The sequence below is a fragment of the Sphaerodactylus townsendi genome, linkage group LG08 (genome assembly GCF_021028975.2).
Source record: "Sphaerodactylus townsendi isolate TG3544 linkage group LG08, MPM_Stown_v2.3, whole genome shotgun sequence".
Classification (NCBI taxonomy): domain Eukaryota; kingdom Metazoa; phylum Chordata; class Lepidosauria; order Squamata; family Sphaerodactylidae; genus Sphaerodactylus; species Sphaerodactylus townsendi.
Window position 1 is genome coordinate 82,853,258 of NC_059432.1, and position 22,895 is coordinate 82,876,152.

At 74.8% G+C, this 22,895-nt stretch overlaps 1 protein-coding gene across 1 annotated transcript in view; it reads right to left on the reverse strand.

Moving 5' to 3' along the window:
- The window catches only part of ATR (ATR serine/threonine kinase), a 59,124-nt gene that overhangs the window by 19,397 nt on the left and 16,832 nt on the right, over positions 1 to 22,895 (reverse strand). Inside the window, exons 18-22 of the mRNA XM_048506916.1 lie at positions 22,506 to 22,636; positions 22,108 to 22,251; positions 20,584 to 20,677; positions 18,226 to 18,351; positions 14,784 to 15,026 (exon numbers count right to left, since the gene is read on the reverse strand). Of these exons, the coding sequence (XP_048362873.1) occupies positions 14,784 to 15,026; positions 18,226 to 18,351; positions 20,584 to 20,677; positions 22,108 to 22,251; positions 22,506 to 22,636 (738 nt within the window). The remainder of the gene's footprint in view (positions 1 to 14,783; positions 15,027 to 18,225; positions 18,352 to 20,583; positions 20,678 to 22,107; positions 22,252 to 22,505; positions 22,637 to 22,895) is intronic.

Below are 22,895 nucleotides of genomic sequence, written 5' to 3' on the forward strand. Positions count from 1 at the left end.
GGGGGGGGGTGGGGGGGGGGGGGGGTGGGGGGGGGGGGGGGTGGGGGGGGGGGGGGGTGGGGGGGGGGGGGGGTGGGGGGGGGGGGGGGTGGGGGGGGGGGGGGGTGGGGGGGGGGGGGGGTGGGGGGGGGGGGGGGTGGGGGGGGGGGGGGGTGGGGGGGGGGGGGGGTGGGGGGGGGGGGGGGTGGGGGGGGGGGGGGGTGGGGGGGGGGGGGGGTGGGGGGGGGGGGGGGTGGGGGGGGGGGGGGGTGGGGGGGGGGGGGGGTGGGGGGGGGGGGGGGTGGGGGGGGGGGGGGGTGGGGGGGGGGGGGGGTGGGGGGGGGGGGGGGTGGGGGGGGGGGGGGGTGGGGGGGGGGGGGGGTGGGGGGGGGGGGGGGTGGGGGGGGGGGGGGGTGGGGGGGGGGGGGGGTGGGGGGGGGGGGGGGTGGGGGGGGGGGGGGGTGGGGGGGGGGGGGGGTGGGGGGGGGGGGGGGTGGGGGGGGGGGGGGGTGGGGGGGGGGGGGGGTGGGGGGGGGGGGGGGTGGGGGGGGGGGGGGGTGGGGGGGGGGGGGGGTGGGGGGGGGGGGGGGTGGGGGGGGGGGGGGGTGGGGGGGGGGGGGGGTGGGGGGGGGGGGGGGTGGGGGGGGGGGGGGGTGGGGGGGGGGGGGGGTGGGGGGGGGGGGGGGTGGGGGGGGGGGGGGGTGGGGGGGGGGGGGGGTGGGGGGGGGGGGGGGTGGGGGGGGGGGGGGGTGGGGGGGGGGGGGGGTGGGGGGGGGGGGGGGTGGGGGGGGGGGGGGGTGGGGGGGGGGGGGGGTGGGGGGGGGGGGGGGTGGGGGGGGGGGGGGGTGGGGGGGGGGGGGGGTGGGGGGGGGGGGGGGTGGGGGGGGGGGGGGGTGGGGGGGGGGGGGGGTGGGGGGGGGGGGGGGTGGGGGGGGGGGGGGGTGGGGGGGGGGGGGGGTGGGGGGGGGGGGGGGTGGGGGGGGGGGGGGGTGGGGGGGGGGGGGGGTGGGGGGGGGGGGGGGTGGGGGGGGGGGGGGGTGGGGGGGGGGGGGGGTGGGGGGGGGGGGGGGTGGGGGGGGGGGGGGGTGGGGGGGGGGGGGGGTGGGGGGGGGGGGGGGTGGGGGGGGGGGGGGGTGGGGGGGGGGGGGGGTGGGGGGGGGGGGGGGTGGGGGGGGGGGGGGGTGGGGGGGGGGGGGGGTGGGGGGGGGGGGGGGTGGGGGGGGGGGGGGGTGGGGGGGGGGGGGGGTGGGGGGGGGGGGGGGTGGGGGGGGGGGGGGGTGGGGGGGGGGGGGGGTGGGGGGGGGGGGGGGTGGGGGGGGGGGGGGGTGGGGGGGGGGGGGGGTGGGGGGGGGGGGGGGTGGGGGGGGGGGGGGGTGGGGGGGGGGGGGGGTGGGGGGGGGGGGGGGTGGGGGGGGGGGGGGGTGGGGGGGGGGGGGGGTGGGGGGGGGGGGGGGTGGGGGGGGGGGGGGGTGGGGGGGGGGGGGGGTGGGGGGGGGGGGGGGTGGGGGGGGGGGGGGGTGGGGGGGGGGGGGGGTGGGGGGGGGGGGGGGTGGGGGGGGGGGGGGGTGGGGGGGGGGGGGGGTGGGGGGGGGGGGGGGTGGGGGGGGGGGGGGGTGGGGGGGGGGGGGGGTGGGGGGGGGGGGGGGTGGGGGGGGGGGGGGGTGGGGGGGGGGGGGGGTGGGGGGGGGGGGGGGTGGGGGGGGGGGGGGGTGGGGGGGGGGGGGGGTGGGGGGGGGGGGGGGTGGGGGGGGGGGGGGGTGGGGGGGGGGGGGGGTGGGGGGGGGGGGGGGTGGGGGGGGGGGGGGGTGGGGGGGGGGGGGGGTGGGGGGGGGGGGGGGTGGGGGGGGGGGGGGGTGGGGGGGGGGGGGGGTGGGGGGGGGGGGGGGTGGGGGGGGGGGGGGGTGGGGGGGGGGGGGGGTGGGGGGGGGGGGGGGTGGGGGGGGGGGGGGGTGGGGGGGGGGGGGGGTGGGGGGGGGGGGGGGTGGGGGGGGGGGGGGGTGGGGGGGGGGGGGGGTGGGGGGGGGGGGGGGTGGGGGGGGGGGGGGGTGGGGGGGGGGGGGGGTGGGGGGGGGGGGGGGTGGGGGGGGGGGGGGGTGGGGGGGGGGGGGGGTGGGGGGGGGGGGGGGTGGGGGGGGGGGGGGGTGGGGGGGGGGGGGGGTGGGGGGGGGGGGGGGTGGGGGGGGGGGGGGGTGGGGGGGGGGGGGGGTGGGGGGGGGGGGGGGTGGGGGGGGGGGGGGGTGGGGGGGGGGGGGGGTGGGGGGGGGGGGGGGTGGGGGGGGGGGGGGGTGGGGGGGGGGGGGGGTGGGGGGGGGGGGGGGTGGGGGGGGGGGGGGGTGGGGGGGGGGGGGGGTGGGGGGGGGGGGGGGTGGGGGGGGGGGGGGGTGGGGGGGGGGGGGGGTGGGGGGGGGGGGGGGTGGGGGGGGGGGGGGGTGGGGGGGGGGGGGGGTGGGGGGGGGGGGGGGTGGGGGGGGGGGGGGGTGGGGGGGGGGGGGGGTGGGGGGGGGGGGGGGTGGGGGGGGGGGGGGGTGGGGGGGGGGGGGGGTGGGGGGGGGGGGGGGTGGGGGGGGGGGGGGGTGGGGGGGGGGGGGGGTGGGGGGGGGGGGGGGTGGGGGGGGGGGGGGGTGGGGGGGGGGGGGGGTGGGGGGGGGGGGGGGTGGGGGGGGGGGGGGGTGGGGGGGGGGGGGGGTGGGGGGGGGGGGGGGTGGGGGGGGGGGGGGGTGGGGGGGGGGGGGGGTGGGGGGGGGGGGGGGTGGGGGGGGGGGGGGGTGGGGGGGGGGGGGGGTGGGGGGGGGGGGGGGTGGGGGGGGGGGGGGGTGGGGGGGGGGGGGGGTGGGGGGGGGGGGGGGTGGGGGGGGGGGGGGGTGGGGGGGGGGGGGGGTGGGGGGGGGGGGGGGTGGGGGGGGGGGGGGGTGGGGGGGGGGGGGGGTGGGGGGGGGGGGGGGTGGGGGGGGGGGGGGGTGGGGGGGGGGGGGGGTGGGGGGGGGGGGGGGTGGGGGGGGGGGGGGGTGGGGGGGGGGGGGGGTGGGGGGGGGGGGGGGTGGGGGGGGGGGGGGGTGGGGGGGGGGGGGGGTGGGGGGGGGGGGGGGTGGGGGGGGGGGGGGGTGGGGGGGGGGGGGGGTGGGGGGGGGGGGGGGTGGGGGGGGGGGGGGGTGGGGGGGGGGGGGGGTGGGGGGGGGGGGGGGTGGGGGGGGGGGGGGGTGGGGGGGGGGGGGGGTGGGGGGGGGGGGGGGTGGGGGGGGGGGGGGGTGGGGGGGGGGGGGGGTGGGGGGGGGGGGGGGTGGGGGGGGGGGGGGGTGGGGGGGGGGGGGGGTGGGGGGGGGGGGGGGTGGGGGGGGGGGGGGGTGGGGGGGGGGGGGGGTGGGGGGGGGGGGGGGTGGGGGGGGGGGGGGGTGGGGGGGGGGGGGGGTGGGGGGGGGGGGGGGTGGGGGGGGGGGGGGGTGGGGGGGGGGGGGGGTGGGGGGGGGGGGGGGTGGGGGGGGGGGGGGGTGGGGGGGGGGGGGGGTGGGGGGGGGGGGGGGTGGGGGGGGGGGGGGGTGGGGGGGGGGGGGGGTGGGGGGGGGGGGGGGTGGGGGGGGGGGGGGGTGGGGGGGGGGGGGGGTGGGGGGGGGGGGGGGTGGGGGGGGGGGGGGGTGGGGGGGGGGGGGGGTGGGGGGGGGGGGGGGTGGGGGGGGGGGGGGGTGGGGGGGGGGGGGGGTGGGGGGGGGGGGGGGTGGGGGGGGGGGGGGGTGGGGGGGGGGGGGGGTGGGGGGGGGGGGGGGTGGGGGGGGGGGGGGGTGGGGGGGGGGGGGGGTGGGGGGGGGGGGGGGTGGGGGGGGGGGGGGGTGGGGGGGGGGGGGGGTGGGGGGGGGGGGGGGTGGGGGGGGGGGGGGGTGGGGGGGGGGGGGGGTGGGGGGGGGGGGGGGTGGGGGGGGGGGGGGGTGGGGGGGGGGGGGGGTGGGGGGGGGGGGGGGTGGGGGGGGGGGGGGGTGGGGGGGGGGGGGGGTGGGGGGGGGGGGGGGTGGGGGGGGGGGGGGGTGGGGGGGGGGGGGGGTGGGGGGGGGGGGGGGTGGGGGGGGGGGGGGGTGGGGGGGGGGGGGGGTGGGGGGGGGGGGGGGTGGGGGGGGGGGGGGGTGGGGGGGGGGGGGGGTGGGGGGGGGGGGGGGTGGGGGGGGGGGGGGGTGGGGGGGGGGGGGGGTGGGGGGGGGGGGGGGTGGGGGGGGGGGGGGGTGGGGGGGGGGGGGGGTGGGGGGGGGGGGGGGTGGGGGGGGGGGGGGGTGGGGGGGGGGGGGGGTGGGGGGGGGGGGGGGTGGGGGGGGGGGGGGGTGGGGGGGGGGGGGGGTGGGGGGGGGGGGGGGTGGGGGGGGGGGGGGGTGGGGGGGGGGGGGGGTGGGGGGGGGGGGGGGTGGGGGGGGGGGGGGGTGGGGGGGGGGGGGGGTGGGGGGGGGGGGGGGTGGGGGGGGGGGGGGGTGGGGGGGGGGGGGGGTGGGGGGGGGGGGGGGTGGGGGGGGGGGGGGGTGGGGGGGGGGGGGGGTGGGGGGGGGGGGGGGTGGGGGGGGGGGGGGGTGGGGGGGGGGGGGGGTGGGGGGGGGGGGGGGTGGGGGGGGGGGGGGGTGGGGGGGGGGGGGGGTGGGGGGGGGGGGGGGTGGGGGGGGGGGGGGGTGGGGGGGGGGGGGGGTGGGGGGGGGGGGGGGTGGGGGGGGGGGGGGGTGGGGGGGGGGGGGGGTGGGGGGGGGGGGGGGTGGGGGGGGGGGGGGGTGGGGGGGGGGGGGGGTGGGGGGGGGGGGGGGTGGGGGGGGGGGGGGGTGGGGGGGGGGGGGGGTGGGGGGGGGGGGGGGTGGGGGGGGGGGGGGGTGGGGGGGGGGGGGGGTGGGGGGGGGGGGGGGTGGGGGGGGGGGGGGGTGGGGGGGGGGGGGGGTGGGGGGGGGGGGGGGTGGGGGGGGGGGGGGGTGGGGGGGGGGGGGGGTGGGGGGGGGGGGGGGTGGGGGGGGGGGGGGGTGGGGGGGGGGGGGGGTGGGGGGGGGGGGGGGTGGGGGGGGGGGGGGGTGGGGGGGGGGGGGGGTGGGGGGGGGGGGGGGTGGGGGGGGGGGGGGGTGGGGGGGGGGGGGGGTGGGGGGGGGGGGGGGTGGGGGGGGGGGGGGGTGGGGGGGGGGGGGGGTGGGGGGGGGGGGGGGTGGGGGGGGGGGGGGGTGGGGGGGGGGGGGGGTGGGGGGGGGGGGGGGTGGGGGGGGGGGGGGGTGGGGGGGGGGGGGGGTGGGGGGGGGGGGGGGTGGGGGGGGGGGGGGGTGGGGGGGGGGGGGGGTGGGGGGGGGGGGGGGTGGGGGGGGGGGGGGGTGGGGGGGGGGGGGGGTGGGGGGGGGGGGGGGTGGGGGGGGGGGGGGGTGGGGGGGGGGGGGGGTGGGGGGGGGGGGGGGTGGGGGGGGGGGGGGGTGGGGGGGGGGGGGGGTGGGGGGGGGGGGGGGTGGGGGGGGGGGGGGGTGGGGGGGGGGGGGGGTGGGGGGGGGGGGGGGTGGGGGGGGGGGGGGGTGGGGGGGGGGGGGGGTGGGGGGGGGGGGGGGTGGGGGGGGGGGGGGGTGGGGGGGGGGGGGGGTGGGGGGGGGGGGGGGTGGGGGGGGGGGGGGGTGGGGGGGGGGGGGGGTGGGGGGGGGGGGGGGTGGGGGGGGGGGGGGGTGGGGGGGGGGGGGGGTGGGGGGGGGGGGGGGTGGGGGGGGGGGGGGGTGGGGGGGGGGGGGGGTGGGGGGGGGGGGGGGTGGGGGGGGGGGGGGGTGGGGGGGGGGGGGGGTGGGGGGGGGGGGGGGTGGGGGGGGGGGGGGGTGGGGGGGGGGGGGGGTGGGGGGGGGGGGGGGTGGGGGGGGGGGGGGGTGGGGGGGGGGGGGGGTGGGGGGGGGGGGGGGTGGGGGGGGGGGGGGGTGGGGGGGGGGGGGGGTGGGGGGGGGGGGGGGTGGGGGGGGGGGGGGGTGGGGGGGGGGGGGGGTGGGGGGGGGGGGGGGTGGGGGGGGGGGGGGGTGGGGGGGGGGGGGGGTGGGGGGGGGGGGGGGTGGGGGGGGGGGGGGGTGGGGGGGGGGGGGGGTGGGGGGGGGGGGGGGTGGGGGGGGGGGGGGGTGGGGGGGGGGGGGGGTGGGGGGGGGGGGGGGTGGGGGGGGGGGGGGGTGGGGGGGGGGGGGGGTGGGGGGGGGGGGGGGTGGGGGGGGGGGGGGGTGGGGGGGGGGGGGGGTGGGGGGGGGGGGGGGTGGGGGGGGGGGGGGGTGGGGGGGGGGGGGGGTGGGGGGGGGGGGGGGTGGGGGGGGGGGGGGGTGGGGGGGGGGGGGGGTGGGGGGGGGGGGGGGTGGGGGGGGGGGGGGGTGGGGGGGGGGGGGGGTGGGGGGGGGGGGGGGTGGGGGGGGGGGGGGGTGGGGGGGGGGGGGGGTGGGGGGGGGGGGGGGTGGGGGGGGGGGGGGGTGGGGGGGGGGGGGGGTGGGGGGGGGGGGGGGTGGGGGGGGGGGGGGGTGGGGGGGGGGGGGGGTGGGGGGGGGGGGGGGTGGGGGGGGGGGGGGGTGGGGGGGGGGGGGGGTGGGGGGGGGGGGGGGTGGGGGGGGGGGGGGGTGGGGGGGGGGGGGGGTGGGGGGGGGGGGGGGTGGGGGGGGGGGGGGGTGGGGGGGGGGGGGGGTGGGGGGGGGGGGGGGTGGGGGGGGGGGGGGGTGGGGGGGGGGGGGGGTGGGGGGGGGGGGGGGTGGGGGGGGGGGGGGGTGGGGGGGGGGGGGGGTGGGGGGGGGGGGGGGTGGGGGGGGGGGGGGGTGGGGGGGGGGGGGGGTGGGGGGGGGGGGGGGTGGGGGGGGGGGGGGGTGGGGGGGGGGGGGGGTGGGGGGGGGGGGGGGTGGGGGGGGGGGGGGGTGGGGGGGGGGGGGGGTGGGGGGGGGGGGGGGTGGGGGGGGGGGGGGGTGGGGGGGGGGGGGGGTGGGGGGGGGGGGGGGTGGGGGGGGGGGGGGGTGGGGGGGGGGGGGGGTGGGGGGGGGGGGGGGTGGGGGGGGGGGGGGGTGGGGGGGGGGGGGGGTGGGGGGGGGGGGGGGTGGGGGGGGGGGGGGGTGGGGGGGGGGGGGGGTGGGGGGGGGGGGGGGTGGGGGGGGGGGGGGGTGGGGGGGGGGGGGGGTGGGGGGGGGGGGGGGTGGGGGGGGGGGGGGGTGGGGGGGGGGGGGGGTGGGGGGGGGGGGGGGTGGGGGGGGGGGGGGGTGGGGGGGGGGGGGGGTGGGGGGGGGGGGGGGTGGGGGGGGGGGGGGGTGGGGGGGGGGGGGGGTGGGGGGGGGGGGGGGTGGGGGGGGGGGGGGGTGGGGGGGGGGGGGGGTGGGGGGGGGGGGGGGTGGGGGGGGGGGGGGGTGGGGGGGGGGGGGGGTGGGGGGGGGGGGGGGTGGGGGGGGGGGGGGGTGGGGGGGGGGGGGGGTGGGGGGGGGGGGGGGTGGGGGGGGGGGGGGGTGGGGGGGGGGGGGGGTGGGGGGGGGGGGGGGTGGGGGGGGGGGGGGGTGGGGGGGGGGGGGGGTGGGGGGGGGGGGGGGTGGGGGGGGGGGGGGGTGGGGGGGGGGGGGGGTGGGGGGGGGGGGGGGTGGGGGGGGGGGGGGGTGGGGGGGGGGGGGGGTGGGGGGGGGGGGGGGTGGGGGGGGGGGGGGGTGGGGGGGGGGGGGGGTGGGGGGGGGGGGGGGTGGGGGGGGGGGGGGGTGGGGGGGGGGGGGGGTGGGGGGGGGGGGGGGTGGGGGGGGGGGGGGGTGGGGGGGGGGGGGGGTGGGGGGGGGGGGGGGTGGGGGGGGGGGGGGGTGGGGGGGGGGGGGGGTGGGGGGGGGGGGGGGTGGGGGGGGGGGGGGGTGGGGGGGGGGGGGGGTGGGGGGGGGGGGGGGTGGGGGGGGGGGGGGGTGGGGGGGGGGGGGGGTGGGGGGGGGGGGGGGTGGGGGGGGGGGGGGGTGGGGGGGGGGGGGGGTGGGGGGGGGGGGGGGTGGGGGGGGGGGGGGGTGGGGGGGGGGGGGGGTGGGGGGGGGGGGGGGTGGGGGGGGGGGGGGGTGGGGGGGGGGGGGGGTGGGGGGGGGGGGGGGTGGGGGGGGGGGGGGGTGGGGGGGGGGGGGGGTGGGGGGGGGGGGGGGTGGGGGGGGGGGGGGGTGGGGGGGGGGGGGGGTGGGGGGGGGGGGGGGTGGGGGGGGGGGGGGGTGGGGGGGGGGGGGGGTGGGGGGGGGGGGGGGTGGGGGGGGGGGGGGGTGGGGGGGGGGGGGGGTGGGGGGGGGGGGGGGTGGGGGGGGGGGGGGGTGGGGGGGGGGGGGGGTGGGGGGGGGGGGGGGTGGGGGGGGGGGGGGGTGGGGGGGGGGGGGGGTGGGGGGGGGGGGGGGTGGGGGGGGGGGGGGGTGGGGGGGGGGGGGGGTGGGGGGGGGGGGGGGTGGGGGGGGGGGGGGGTGGGGGGGGGGGGGGGTGGGGGGGGGGGGGGGTGGGGGGGGGGGGGGGTGGGGGGGGGGGGGGGTGGGGGGGGGGGGGGGTGGGGGGGGGGGGGGGTGGGGGGGGGGGGGGGTGGGGGGGGGGGGGGGTGGGGGGGGGGGGGGGTGGGGGGGGGGGGGGGTGGGGGGGGGGGGGGGTGGGGGGGGGGGGGGGTGGGGGGGGGGGGGGGTGGGGGGGGGGGGGGGTGGGGGGGGGGGGGGGTGGGGGGGGGGGGGGGTGGGGGGGGGGGGGGGTGGGGGGGGGGGGGGGTGGGGGGGGGGGGGGGTGGGGGGGGGGGGGGGTGGGGGGGGGGGGGGGTGGGGGGGGGGGGGGGTGGGGGGGGGGGGGGGTGGGGGGGGGGGGGGGTGGGGGGGGGGGGGGGTGGGGGGGGGGGGGGGTGGGGGGGGGGGGGGGTGGGGGGGGGGGGGGGTGGGGGGGGGGGGGGGTGGGGGGGGGGGGGGGTGGGGGGGGGGGGGGGTGGGGGGGGGGGGGGGTGGGGGGGGGGGGGGGTGGGGGGGGGGGGGGGTGGGGGGGGGGGGGGGTGGGGGGGGGGGGGGGTGGGGGGGGGGGGGGGTGGGGGGGGGGGGGGGTGGGGGGGGGGGGGGGTGGGGGGGGGGGGGGGTGGGGGGGGGGGGGGGTGGGGGGGGGGGGGGGTGGGGGGGGGGGGGGGTGGGGGGGGGGGGGGGTGGGGGGGGGGGGGGGTGGGGGGGGGGGGGGGTGGGGGGGGGGGGGGGTGGGGGGGGGGGGGGGTGGGGGGGGGGGGGGGTGGGGGGGGGGGGGGGTGGGGGGGGGGGGGGGTGGGGGGGGGGGGGGGTGGGGGGGGGGGGGGGTGGGGGGGGGGGGGGGTGGGGGGGGGGGGGGGTGGGGGGGGGGGGGGGTGGGGGGGGGGGGGGGTGGGGGGGGGGGGGGGTGGGGGGGGGGGGGGGTGGGGGGGGGGGGGGGTGGGGGGGGGGGGGGGTGGGGGGGGGGGGGGGTGGGGGGGGGGGGGGGTGGGGGGGGGGGGGGGTGGGGGGGGGGGGGGGTGGGGGGGGGGGGGGGTGGGGGGGGGGGGGGGTGGGGGGGGGGGGGGGTGGGGGGGGGGGGGGGTGGGGGGGGGGGGGGGTGGGGGGGGGGGGGGGTGGGGGGGGGGGGGGGTGGGGGGGGGGGGGGGTGGGGGGGGGGGGGGGTGGGGGGGGGGGGGGGTGGGGGGGGGGGGGGGTGGGGGGGGGGGGGGGTGGGGGGGGGGGGGGGTGGGGGGGGGGGGGGGTGGGGGGGGGGGGGGGTGGGGGGGGGGGGGGGTGGGGGGGGGGGGGGGTGGGGGGGGGGGGGGGTGGGGGGGGGGGGGGGTGGGGGGGGGGGGGGGTGGGGGGGGGGGGGGGTGGGGGGGGGGGGGGGTGGGGGGGGGGGGGGGTGGGGGGGGGGGGGGGTGGGGGGGGGGGGGGGTGGGGGGGGGGGGGGGTGGGGGGGGGGGGGGGTGGGGGGGGGGGGGGGTGGGGGGGGGGGGGGGTGGGGGGGGGGGGGGGTGGGGGGGGGGGGGGGTGGGGGGGGGGGGGGGTGGGGGGGGGGGGGGGTGGGGGGGGGGGGGGGTGGGGGGGGGGGGGGGTGGGGGGGGGGGGGGGTGGGGGGGGGGGGGGGTGGGGGGGGGGGGGGGTGGGGGGGGGGGGGGGTGGGGGGGGGGGGGGGTGGGGGGGGGGGGGGGTGGGGGGGGGGGGGGGTGGGGGGGGGGGGGGGTGGGGGGGGGGGGGGGTGGGGGGGGGGGGGGGTGGGGGGGGGGGGGGGTGGGGGGGGGGGGGGGTGGGGGGGGGGGGGGGTGGGGGGGGGGGGGGGTGGGGGGGGGGGGGGGTGGGGGGGGGGGGGGGTGGGGGGGGGGGGGGGTGGGGGGGGGGGGGGGTGGGGGGGGGGGGGGGTGGGGGGGGGGGGGGGTGGGGGGGGGGGGGGGTGGGGGGGGGGGGGGGTGGGGGGGGGGGGGGGTGGGGGGGGGGGGGGGTGGGGGGGGGGGGGGGTGGGGGGGGGGGGGGGTGGGGGGGGGGGGGGGTGGGGGGGGGGGGGGGTGGGGGGGGGGGGGGGTGGGGGGGGGGGGGGGTGGGGGGGGGGGGGGGTGGGGGGGGGGGGGGGTGGGGGGGGGGGGGGGTGGGGGGGGGGGGGGGTGGGGGGGGGGGGGGGTGGGGGGGGGGGGGGGTGGGGGGGGGGGGGGGTGGGGGGGGGGGGGGGTGGGGGGGGGGGGGGGTGGGGGGGGGGGGGGGTGGGGGGGGGGGGGGGTGGGGGGGGGGGGGGGTGGGGGGGGGGGGGGGTGGGGGGGGGGGGGGGTGGGGGGGGGGGGGGGTGGGGGGGGGGGGGGGTGGGGGGGGGGGGGGGTGGGGGGGGGGGGGGGTGGGGGGGGGGGGGGGTGGGGGGGGGGGGGGGTGGGGGGGGGGGGGGGTGGGGGGGGGGGGGGGTGGGGGGGGGGGGGGGTGGGGGGGGGGGGGGGTGGGGGGGGGGGGGGGTGGGGGGGGGGGGGGGTGGGGGGGGGGGGGGGTGGGGGGGGGGGGGGGTGGGGGGGGGGGGGGGTGGGGGGGGGGGGGGGTGGGGGGGGGGGGGGGTGGGGGGGGGGGGGGGTGGGGGGGGGGGGGGGTGGGGGGGGGGGGGGGTGGGGGGGGGGGGGGGTGGGGGGGGGGGGGGGTGGGGGGGGGGGGGGGTGGGGGGGGGGGGGGGTGGGGGGGGGGGGGGGTGGGGGGGGGGGGGGGTGGGGGGGGGGGGGGGTGGGGGGGGGGGGGGGTGGGGGGGGGGGGGGGTGGGGGGGGGGGGGGGTGGGGGGGGGGGGGGGTGGGGGGGGGGGGGGGTGGGGGGGGGGGGGGGTGGGGGGGGGGGGGGGTGGGGGGGGGGGGGGGTGGGGGGGGGGGGGGGTGGGGGGGGGGGGGGGTGGGGGGGGGGGGGGGTGGGGGGGGGGGGGGGTGGGGGGGGGGGGGGGTGGGGGGGGGGGGGGGTGGGGGGGGGGGGGGGTGGGGGGGGGGGGGGGTGGGGGGGGGGGGGGGTGGGGGGGGGGGGGGGTGGGGGGGGGGGGGGGTGGGGGGGGGGGGGGGTGGGGGGGGGGGGGGGTGGGGGGGGGGGGGGGTGGGGGGGGGGGGGGGTGGGGGGGGGGGGGGGTGGGGGGGGGGGGGGGTGGGGGGGGGGGGGGGTGGGGGGGGGGGGGGGTGGGGGGGGGGGGGGGTGGGGGGGGGGGGGGGTGGGGGGGGGGGGGGGTGGGGGGGGGGGGGGGTGGGGGGGGGGGGGGGTGGGGGGGGGGGGGGGTGGGGGGGGGGGGGGGTGGGGGGGGGGGGGGGTGGGGGGGGGGGGGGGTGGGGGGGGGGGGGGGTGGGGGGGGGGGGGGGTGGGGGGGGGGGGGGGTGGGGGGGGGGGGGGGTGGGGGGGGGGGGGGGTGGGGGGGGGGGGGGGTGGGGGGGGGGGGGGGTGGGGGGGGGGGGGGGTGGGGGGGGGGGGGGGTGGGGGGGGGGGGGGGTGGGGGGGGGGGGGGGTGGGGGGGGGGGGGGGTGGGGGGGGGGGGGGGTGGGGGGGGGGGGGGGTGGGGGGGGGGGGGGGTGGGGGGGGGGGGGGGTGGGGGGGGGGGGGGGTGGGGGGGGGGGGGGGTGGGGGGGGGGGGGGGTGGGGGGGGGGGGGGGTGGGGGGGGGGGGGGGTGGGGGGGGGGGGGGGTGGGGGGGGGGGGGGGTGGGGGGGGGGGGGGGTGGGGGGGGGGGGGGGTGGGGGGGGGGGGGGGTGGGGGGGGGGGGGGGTGGGGGGGGGGGGGGGTGGGGGGGGGGGGGGGTGGGGGGGGGGGGGGGTGGGGGGGGGGGGGGGTGGGGGGGGGGGGGGGTGGGGGGGGGGGGGGGTGGGGGGGGGGGGGGGTGGGGGGGGGGGGGGGTGGGGGGGGGGGGGGGTGGGGGGGGGGGGGGGTGGGGGGGGGGGGGGGTGGGGGGGGGGGGGGGTGGGGGGGGGGGGGGGTGGGGGGGGGGGGGGGTGGGGGGGGGGGGGGGTGGGGGGGGGGGGGGGTGGGGGGGGGGGGGGGTGGGGGGGGGGGGGGGTGGGGGGGGGGGGGGGTGGGGGGGGGGGGGGGTGGGGGGGGGGGGGGGTGGGGGGGGGGGGGGGTGGGGGGGGGGGGGGGTGGGGGGGGGGGGGGGTGGGGGGGGGGGGGGGTGGGGGGGGGGGGGGGTGGGGGGGGGGGGGGGTGGGGGGGGGGGGGGGTGGGGGGGGGGGGGGGTGGGGGGGGGGGGGGGTGGGGGGGGGGGGGGGTGGGGGGGGGGGGGGGTGGGGGGGGGGGGGGGTGGGGGGGGGGGGGGGTGGGGGGGGGGGGGGGTGGGGGGGGGGGGGGGTGGGGGGGGGGGGGGGTGGGGGGGGGGGGGGGTGGGGGGGGGGGGGGGTGGGGGGGGGGGGGGGTGGGGGGGGGGGGGGGTGGGGGGGGGGGGGGGTGGGGGGGGGGGGGGGTGGGGGGGGGGGGGGGTGGGGGGGGGGGGGGGTGGGGGGGGGGGGGGGTGGGGGGGGGGGGGGGTGGGGGGGGGGGGGGGTGGGGGGGGGGGGGGGTGGGGGGGGGGGGGGGTGGGGGGGGGGGGGGGTGGGGGGGGGGGGGGGTGGGGGGGGGGGGGGGTGGGGGGGGGGGGGGGTGGGGGGGGGGGGGGGTGGGGGGGGGGGGGGGTGGGGGGGGGGGGGGGTGGGGGGGGGGGGGGGTGGGGGGGGGGGGGGGTGGGGGGGGGGGGGGGTGGGGGGGGGGGGGGGTGGGGGGGGGGGGGGGTGGGGGGGGGGGGGGGTGGGGGGGGGGGGGGGTGGGGGGGGGGGGGGGTGGGGGGGGGGGGGGGTGGGGGGGGGGGGGGGTGGGGGGGGGGGGGGGTGGGGGGGGGGGGGGGTGGGGGGGGGGGGGGGTGGGGGGGGGGGGGGGTGGGGGGGGGGGGGGGTGGGGGGGGGGGGGGGTGGGGGGGGGGGGGGGTGGGGGGGGGGGGGGGTGGGGGGGGGGGGGGGTGGGGGGGGGGGGGGGTGGGGGGGGGGGGGGGTGGGGGGGGGGGGGGGTGGGGGGGGGGGGGGGTGGGGGGGGGGGGGGGTGGGGGGGGGGGGGGGTGGGGGGGGGGGGGGGTGGGGGGGGGGGGGGGTGGGGGGGGGGGGGGGTGGGGGGGGGGGGGGGTGGGGGGGGGGGGGGGTGGGGGGGGGGGGGGGTGGGGGGGGGGGGGGGTGGGGGGGGGGGGGGGTGGGGGGGGGGGGGGGTGGGGGGGGGGGGGGGTGGGGGGGGGGGGGGGTGGGGGGGGGGGGGGGTGGGGGGGGGGGGGGGTGGGGGGGGGGGGGGGTGGGGGGGGGGGGGGGTGGGGGGGGGGGGGGGTGGGGGGGGGGGGGGGTGGGGGGGGGGGGGGGTGGGGGGGGGGGGGGGTGGGGGGGGGGGGGGGTGGGGGGGGGGGGGGGTGGGGGGGGGGGGGGGTGGGGGGGGGGGGGGGTGGGGGGGGGGGGGGGTGGGGGGGGGGGGGGGTGGGGGGGGGGGGGGGTGGGGGGGGGGGGGGGTGGGGGGGGGGGGGGGTGGGGGGGGGGGGGGGTGGGGGGGGGGGGGGGTGGGGGGGGGGGGGGGTGGGGGGGGGGGGGGGTGGGGGGGGGGGGGGGTGGGGGGGGGGGGGGGTGGGGGGGGGGGGGGGTGGGGGGGGGGGGGGGTGGGGGGCGGGGGGGGCGGGGGGGGGGCGGGGGGGGGGGGGGGGGGGAGGGGTGGGGGGGGGTGGGGGGGGGGGGTGGTGGGGGGGGGGGGGGGGGGTGGGTCCGGGGGGGAGGGCGGGGGGGGGGGGGCGGTGGGGGGGGGGGGGGGGGGGGGCGAGGGGGGGGGGGGGGGAGGGGGGGGTGGGGGGGGGGGGGGGAACCTATGCCACTCTAGATGTTCATGGACTACAATTCCCATCCCAGCCCTACCAATTGGCACATGCTGGTGGGAGCTGATGGGGGTGAGAGATCCATGGGCTATCCTGAGTCTCAGAGGTTCGCCACCATTGTACTAGGTATTATGAAGGAAAACAAATGCAGAAAGGCCTCAGTAAAATGGTAGTGGGAGGAGAGAGAAAAAACATTCCCAATTCTATTAGTCCACAGAATATGAAAAATGTTCAGGAGCACATTTTTTACAAAGGCTGTAATAAAATGGCAATGTTCGGGAGGGCCCCTTCATAAAGAGAATAAGATTGTACCTTATTTATTTATGGTACTGTTATATTGCCCTTCCCTTTTCAGGCTCAGCACCCTTTTCACTCTCCCATAAAACAATATAAAAGCATTATAAATAATTTAAAAATTATAATTTAAAACATAAGTTTAAAAGTTAAACAGTTGAACTACATAAATAAAGACTTCTGCAAGCAATTAGTCAGTCCAAACATAGGTCCCTTGTCTGGGTCGGGTGGGGAACCCCTCCCCGGACCCAGCCCTGAGCCGCCCTCACACAACCCCCTGGACTTACCAGTGGGGGGGCGTATGCCAGCTGCAGCCGGAACGCCGGAGGCCTGGCCAGCCTCCAACCAGCCCACAGCAGGGCCAAGGAGAGCTGGTGTGGGCCAGGGCACGTGAGGTCAGGGGGCAGCGGAGGGAGCGTGTGCTGGCTGCGGCCTGGAGACCAGAGGCTCAGCTGGCCCCTGCTCGTCCAGCCGGCCCGCAGCGTGGCCAGGCAGAGCCACCATGGCTCCAGGTTAGAACAGTCTAGCAGCTGGCCATGTCAGAGATGCAGATGCCGAGCCTATAAGGCCCTGAGCGGTGCAGCTGCTGTATCCGGCCAAAGGGCCAGGGAGGCCGGCGGAGGCCCAGACAGACAGGTTGGCCCCAGCTGCTACAGCCAGCTACCAGCCAAGCCCAGCAGCAAGCCCTCGCCCCCAAGGAGGGACCAGAGGGAAGGGCGCCAATTGAGGGGCCAGGCAAGCCCGGCCAACAGCCAGGGGGCTGATCACAGCCTGGGAAGCTGGGCTGCAATTGGCCCAAGAGAAAGGGGAAAGGAAAAAAGAGAAGCAGAGGGAGAAAGATGAGGAGGTGGTTGTGGATGGGGAAGGGGAAGGGGGAGTGGTAGACAGCAGTTGGTTGGAGGTGAACAGAGTAGAGAGTAGAGTGGAAACACAGCCGAAAGGAGGCAAACGGAGGAGGGGGCAGAGGAGATACAGGGAAGGGCGGAAGAGCGGACGAGGAGGGTCTAGGTCAGGAGCCCACTGTCGCATGATGCAAACCTATGGGTTAAAAATGCTCCTCGAGACATCACAGCCCCTGGAGCCAGGGGCGCTGTCCAGGTCTAACTCTACCCAAAAAGAGGAAGGAGGGACAGTGCAGTCTCTGACGGGCGTGAGCAGAGAGGAGACTTGCCACATCCCTCTTTCCACTATAACATTTAAATTGGATGGGACTCCATCAGAGGGGTCAGTAAACAATACAGTAGAAGAGGTAGGGAAGCAAAGGGAAAGAGGAAAAGAGGAAAAAGGAAGGGGAGAGAGAATAGGAAAGAGGAAAAGTCTACCTACTAAATGTCATGATGTGACATCTTCTCATGAGATCAGTAATGACCCGGTGCTTGCACAGAGGACTACCTTTTCCTTTTTATTGCAGTTATACAATCTTACTATATTTTAAGTGACGTTATTACTTTTTTGAATAATTTATGTGTCATGTATTTCTCTGTTGCATGGTTTTTCAATGTTGTAATCTGCCTTGGGTCTCAATGGCAACAGCAGGCTATAAAGTAAATAAAAGGATCTCAGACAGCAGAGCAGGGAAAGTCCTCTGCCAGAGGATCTGAAAGAAACTGCCAATCCTACCAGAGTGTTCTGGTTTACATGGCTCAAAGGTCAGACTGGGGGCACTTTCGCAAATGCAGAATAATTCACTTTCAATGCACTCTGCAACTGGATTTTCTGTGCGAAATAGCAAAATCCACTTGCAAACAATTGTGAAAGTGGGCTGAAAGTGCATTATTCTGCATGTGCAAAAGTGCCCTCAGCATAACGCAGATCTATACATTAGAGGAACTCACTCTCAACCATATCAAATCACTGCTGAAAAATCCAATAGTAAGCTAAGCTGCAATGCAGACTTGCCTTATACTGTGTTTGTGGGAAAGCTCATTTTATCCACTAATCACTCTGTAAGCACACTTATGCACATTAAGGTGGAATTAAGAAACTGATACTTTAAAAAGACTGAATGAGAAAGAACACAGTACATAAAAATCTTTCTTCCCCTGTCCAGCTGACACTGAAAACGACAAGCTCCCTTACTGTGTAACAGGTAACTTAATATCATGTAATTTATCTAGTATGGCTCACCTTTCTCAGCAATGTTGACAAGAAAAAGGAAGAAAGACAGGGAACTGTAAGAATAAAGTGAATGAGTACTTTAAAACCTCTGATAGTATTTCTGTTTTATCTTCCTTGCTAGGATAGTGAGAAAGGGAGAATGCTATTCTCATAAAGATCAAAGCTTTCCCTGCTGTACAAACACAATGTAGCTATTTTCCATTCAGAAAAGAAATATTTTACATACCCTACACTCTAAAACCAAGAAAGCAGCTTTGCTATTGTGAGGTTCAGGGCATCGCACAAAGACTTCAAACAAGTGGAAAAGGCAGACTTGATGTGGAACTTAATGTATTTCTGTATTTAGTACCACAACAAGAACATAACTAAACAACTCAGCATTTTAACTACTACAGCACCAAAAGTAAACAAATAATGTAAAACTGAGCAGCTCCCTCTTCTATGCTTCTCTTTTACTTCTTACTGATACTATCTTCACAGCGTGCCTAGGGTTGACAGCAACAGCTGCCTCAACCCGAGCGTTTTCTGTTGTGGTTTCTGCCTTGTAGAATCAATGGCCTACTTGAGGTGGCCAGGAGGGCATTTTTTTATAAAGGAAATAGGGATGTAGTCAATTGGATCTGGCTAGCAGAGTGCTTTCATAAAGGGAATAGGGGTTTACACTGCTTATTTTATGTATTATCTTGTTAGTAATGCATTGTTTTAAATTCTTATATAGTTTTCTTTATTCTGTTGTGTTTCTCACCTTGTAATCTGCTGAATCCAAGTGAGAAAGGTGGACTAAAAGTATCCCTATACATAATTCGCTAAGGGTTTGGAATGTCCGACAACGAAGCCCCAGCCAATGGGTGTGCAAGACTCCCACTGGTTGGAAGTGATTCCTCACATTCCAACCACCCCACACAAGGCCTTGGGAGGCGAGGTGAGAAGCACAAAGGATTGCCCCCCCCCACCCTTCCTTGTTTCCCAAGTCATGCAGGGCTTGGGATTCAGTCCAATCCTCCATTCAAGGCTCAGTCAAGATGGAGGCCTCTTCCCTGTTTCCCACTCTACATAGGACTTGAAAAATAAGGGTGGGGGAGGAGGAGGAAAAGCCCTTTCCTTCCCACCCTCTTTCCTTGCCCCCATTATTTCATCTGAAAATGGGCTTTACTGCTAGTAGTAAATAATATTTCCCTCTGTATACACAACTGTAATTCTTCTTACATCTCTCCTCTGTCCCAGTTTCTAGCTCCAACTTTTTTAGAATTTTCCCATCACTCACATGGCTTGTTTCATTCTAAGACAGCAGAGCAAGGGGCATTATGCTATTAAAGAAGTCAACTACCTCTCCTAATTCGTTACTTGCCATAGTTACTTGTCTTCTACCTCCCACTGCAACCCCATGATCTCCACAAAATGCTGATCCTGGGGGACAGAGAACCCTGTGGAATAACATGAAGAAGGTCCTGAAGCTGGAAGAGGGAAATTGGCAGAAACTGCAAAATTTATTGTGAATTCAACCCATTATTTCAGAACCTATAGTGGCAGATACTGTAGTCAGAATCTTGACGGCATTCATATTCATTTTCAGCTGTTACTCATCAGATTGTGAGCCTTATTTTTACATACTTGGTTTTTATATAATGTTTCCTTCAGTCTGGTAAGTGCGTGGATCCGAACATCAACATTCTCATGTTGAATGGCTCTCATGGACAACTGCAGTGCTGTCTGCAAGTCTGTGCTTTTGGAAGTTTCCTAAGGGGAAATATACAGCACATGTTCCAATTATTATTCAATATATTAAGCTAAGAAAGGTTTTTTTAATTAGAAATGAAAGGTGCATCAGATTTCTTATAACATAACTTGTTTTAGCAGTCTTGTCTGTAAGTTTACCAAATCACCCAATCTACACTTCCTCATCCTCTGCCTGCTTCAGCTGCCAAGTAAATGGGCACAGAATATTGTAGCAAAATGACAAATGTAAGTTAATACATTATTTCAGTGAAATACAAAACATATTCCAGAATCAAAGTTTTTGCTTTTAACTGACTATTTAGGTTTTCTGGAGTGTGTCGCTGTGGTCTGGTCGTTTTAATTGCTACCTTTCCTTTTAACTTTTCTATAAAATTAATTCTAAACACTGAACGACATTTGAGTCCAGTAGCATCTTAAAGACCTACAGAATTTTCTAGAGTGTAAATTTTTATGATTCAGAGCTCTCCTTGTAAGATACACTTGGACTCATAAAAGCTTTTGCCATGGAAAGTTCTGTTGGTCTTTGTGCTGATGGACTTAAATTTTGTTCTACATACTTTGACTGCCAAAAAGACAAATCAGTGGATTCCAGATCAAATCAAGCCTGAATTCTCCTTAAAAGCTAAAATTACTAAACTGAGGCTATCATACTTCGGTCACATTATGAGAATACAAGAGTCACTGGAAAAGACAATACTGCTAGAAAAAGTTGAAGGCAGCAGGAACAGAGGAAGACCCAACATTAGATGGATTGATGCTACAAAGGAAGCCACAGCCCTTGGTTGCAAGACCTGAGCAAGGCTGTTAATGATAGGATGTTTAGAGGTCATAAATTTACAAGGTCACCGTAAGTCGAAGGCAACTTGATGGTACTTAACATATACTGTACGCACAACACATGCTAACTTAGCTACCCCCTGAAAATATACATGCTGTCACTGAGCACATATGGCACAATACACATTACTGACTCACAGTATTCCTCCTATGGCAAACAGCAGACTGAGAAATGTTTAGAAAGGTACCGCTCACTGTGCTTATATTCATGTAGACATTTCTGGTCACAGAAAGAAAATCAGCTTGGGTTAGACCCCAAGTAAAATCTCAGTTGGCAGAAGCAAGTCAATGGAGTGAGCAAGGATATAGGTAAAGGGTTTTTTCCCCCCGGGGTTTAGGCCCCCCCCATTACATGCCCGAAGCTCCGCCCCCCCCCCCCGTTTGTGGCTTTTTTTGTATTTTTAAAGTTTTTTTAGTTTTTGGCCTGCAGGGGGCGCAGTTTTTAGGCTACCAGCACCAAAATTTCATGGATTGTTTGGGAGACTTTCCTGATGGTACCGCCCAAGTTTGGTGAGGTTTGGTTCAGGGGGTCGAAAGTTATGGACTCCCAAAGGGGGTGCCCCATCCTGAAAGTGCCCCATCCTGATACCCTGAAAGTTTGGTGCTGCTAGCTTAACAATTGCACCCCTGACAGCAGGCACCCCCCAAATTTCCCCAGATTCTCCTTTTAAATCGCCCCCCTTTGGCATGGATTTAAAGGAAAAATCTGAGGTCCCCAGTTTAAACATTGAAAGTGATGCTGTTTCAGGGTGGGGGAGAATCCACCCCAAAACAGAATCATTTTCAATGTTGTTTTAACTGGGGACCCCAGATTCTCCCTTTAAGGTGGATTTAAAAGGAGAATCTGGGCTCCCTAGTTTAAACACCACTGAAAATGATGCTGTTTGGGGGTGGATTCCAGCATCACAGCGGCTGCCCATGGAGAGGGGTGCACGCAAAACTCAGAATTTGCACGGGGCTGCATTTTCCCTATCCCTTCTCTGCCCAGAGGGGTAAAGGGACTCCCGGGGGGGCAGGGAGGCAGGGGAAGTGGGTAGGGGAGTCTGCTGTCCCTGGCCTTGGAGAGCTGCTTTTATACGCACTGAGGCTGGGGGCGGAACTTTGGGAGGCGTGGTCACGCCCCCCAGGGGCGGGTGGGGGCGTGGTCTTGCCCCTCGAACCTCCCCATAAAAAATTTACACCTACGTCCCTGGGAGTGAGGCTTCATTTGCCTTCCTGTTGCAGCCCAAATTACTCTCTGAAATGCACCAAAGGACTGCAGGACTGACCAAAGGGGCAAATCTCTGAAAACTGTACCCCATCCCCAACAGCAGTCAGAAAAAATTTCCACTGGACACAGACCCAACATTTCCATTCTCAAACAGCTTATTTTATTATATAAAATACAGTTTATACCTTTCTGTATTCCTGAAGAACTATTTGAATTTCTCTGAGTATAGGATGTTCAGGGAGAAAATATATTTCATGTAGAAAATCCTGTACTGCATCTCTGACCAACAACAAAATAAGAGTATCACAGAAACAAATCAAAATATACAAAATAAAACAAACATCCAGAGAAATATAAAACTTCAGCAGAACCAAACATAAAAGACACAATGGAACCATATGGTAGAAATACTGGCTATCAATGTAAGAGTAGAATGCTGCTGGAATTAATTTAAAGTAATGGACCAAATGTAACCCATTCTAGTTACAAAACCCTGGTGTCATGGGCCAGCCTACGGGCAGTTACCTGGATTCAGAGGACTCAGATATAGAACCTGCTAACGCCAGGCACTCAGAAATGGTTCCTCACGAGGAAGCAGAAGCTGACCACACTGTTCAGCCAGAGCAGGCTGCTCATGAGGAAGTTCAGGCAGCAGAGTCAGCTACTAGCACTTCCTCACCTGATACCACGCAGCTGAGAGAACCTGCACAGTCCTCCATGGAGCCTTGTGATGAGTCAGCTGTGAAAAGGAGGTGGAGACAGCAGCAGCAGCTACAGAGTCAAAGGAAGAGTGCTCGTTTCTCTGCCAGGAGGAAGACTAACTCCTTGCAGGATCTCTGCTGCAGCAATCAATCCTCTCCATATAAGCCCTGCTTTGAGCTTGGCTCTGCCTGGGTGCAATGAGCGCACTTCTTGCTGGATCTTCCAGTGCTTGCTATAGTTCCCAGTCTGTCTGCCCACGCCTGCATAGCTGACACCTGCATGCAGCACACCTGGCTTTACTATACAACTTTGTAAGAGCCACAACTTTTCACATGACACACTGCCAGTTCCCAATTCAGTGGAAATGTTGCCGCAACCACTCACAGGTTCAATGTGAGGGTGACAGGATTCCTTGTTCAATCCACAATTTATGGCAAAGCCTTCTACTTCTTCACCTCAGAAATGAAACTCAAGACAGAGCTAGGTGTGTTTTGGCAGATCCTGTCTCAGGATGGAGTTACACAGTACTCTGCTGCTCCAAATACAGAGTTTTATTTGTGTTTTTTGTTTCTTTTTTTAAAAAAGGTTTTCGGCATAAAAAGTGATATAAAGGCCACTTTAGGCAAGTGAGTATTCAGCACTATGGATGCAAAGATATGACTGAAATTATGTGGACAATATCAGAATATCAGAAGCCAAAAACTAGACTTCCAGTGTTTCAAGACCATTAACTCTCATTGCCTCTGCACATCTAAAAGAATCCAAATTATGCAACGCTGTAAAATCTGCAGAATCAGTTCTGCAAATCTATAAAGATGATGCAGAGTTGTTTAATCTACAAAAGAAACATGAGCCACTGAATCCAGTTTTTTTAGGCCATTTTTCGATTACCCTGTTCTATCCTCTATAAACAAAATCTACATCAAATGTGATTGCAGTTCGTGCCACAACTCTGGGTGCTTGAAAGCCATCTGGAAAACCCCATTAAAAACTGTTAAATGCAATACCTGTTCTCAACTATAAGAAAATGGAAGACTGAAGCAGTTTCTTTAGGCTGAACATTTATGAGAGGCAAGAGGGCTACTATCACATGACTGAGAAGGGAACCAAGATGAGCCTGGTCCAAGGAGCGAACAAAGCAGTCCCAAGCCCTAAATAAAAAGAACAAATAAGAGGAAACAAGTCAGACAACATATGAAGGACATGTTTCCCAGTCCAAACACCTCAATCACGGGACATCAGTATCATATTTATTTACAGGCATTTCAACCATGTACTCTGAACAGATCCCTTCGGGAGTGGGCAATATACTAAATTTAATGATGATAATAATAATTTACGAGGCTGTACAACACGGCATACAATCACAGCTGTAAATCACTTTTTCAGCACATGGTGTTCTTACTTGCAGCATAACTCCGGGAAGTCATCCTTATATCTCAGCCCCGTCCGAAGTGTCGTCATCATCTTCACTCTCACAGCACTTATGTGTTTGGGACCCAAAAGCTTCATTAAAGCCATCAAGCTATTTAAGGCCTGCAACAGAGAAGAAAACATTTTAAAATCAGTTAAGCTGCATTTACTGAAAATGCTGTAGTTTGTATCAAATGATCGTTCAGTTGTGGGAATTATAAAAGACCCTGATGAGAGCTGCTAGGTTTCTACAAGGACCTTCACAGATTCCTTGTGTTTTTTAATAATGCCAACCACATTTAAGTTTTCTCATGTTTGCTCACTGCAAGCTAGAAGGAAGCATTCACAACCAATACACTAAACCAGGAGACTCCCAGGGGAA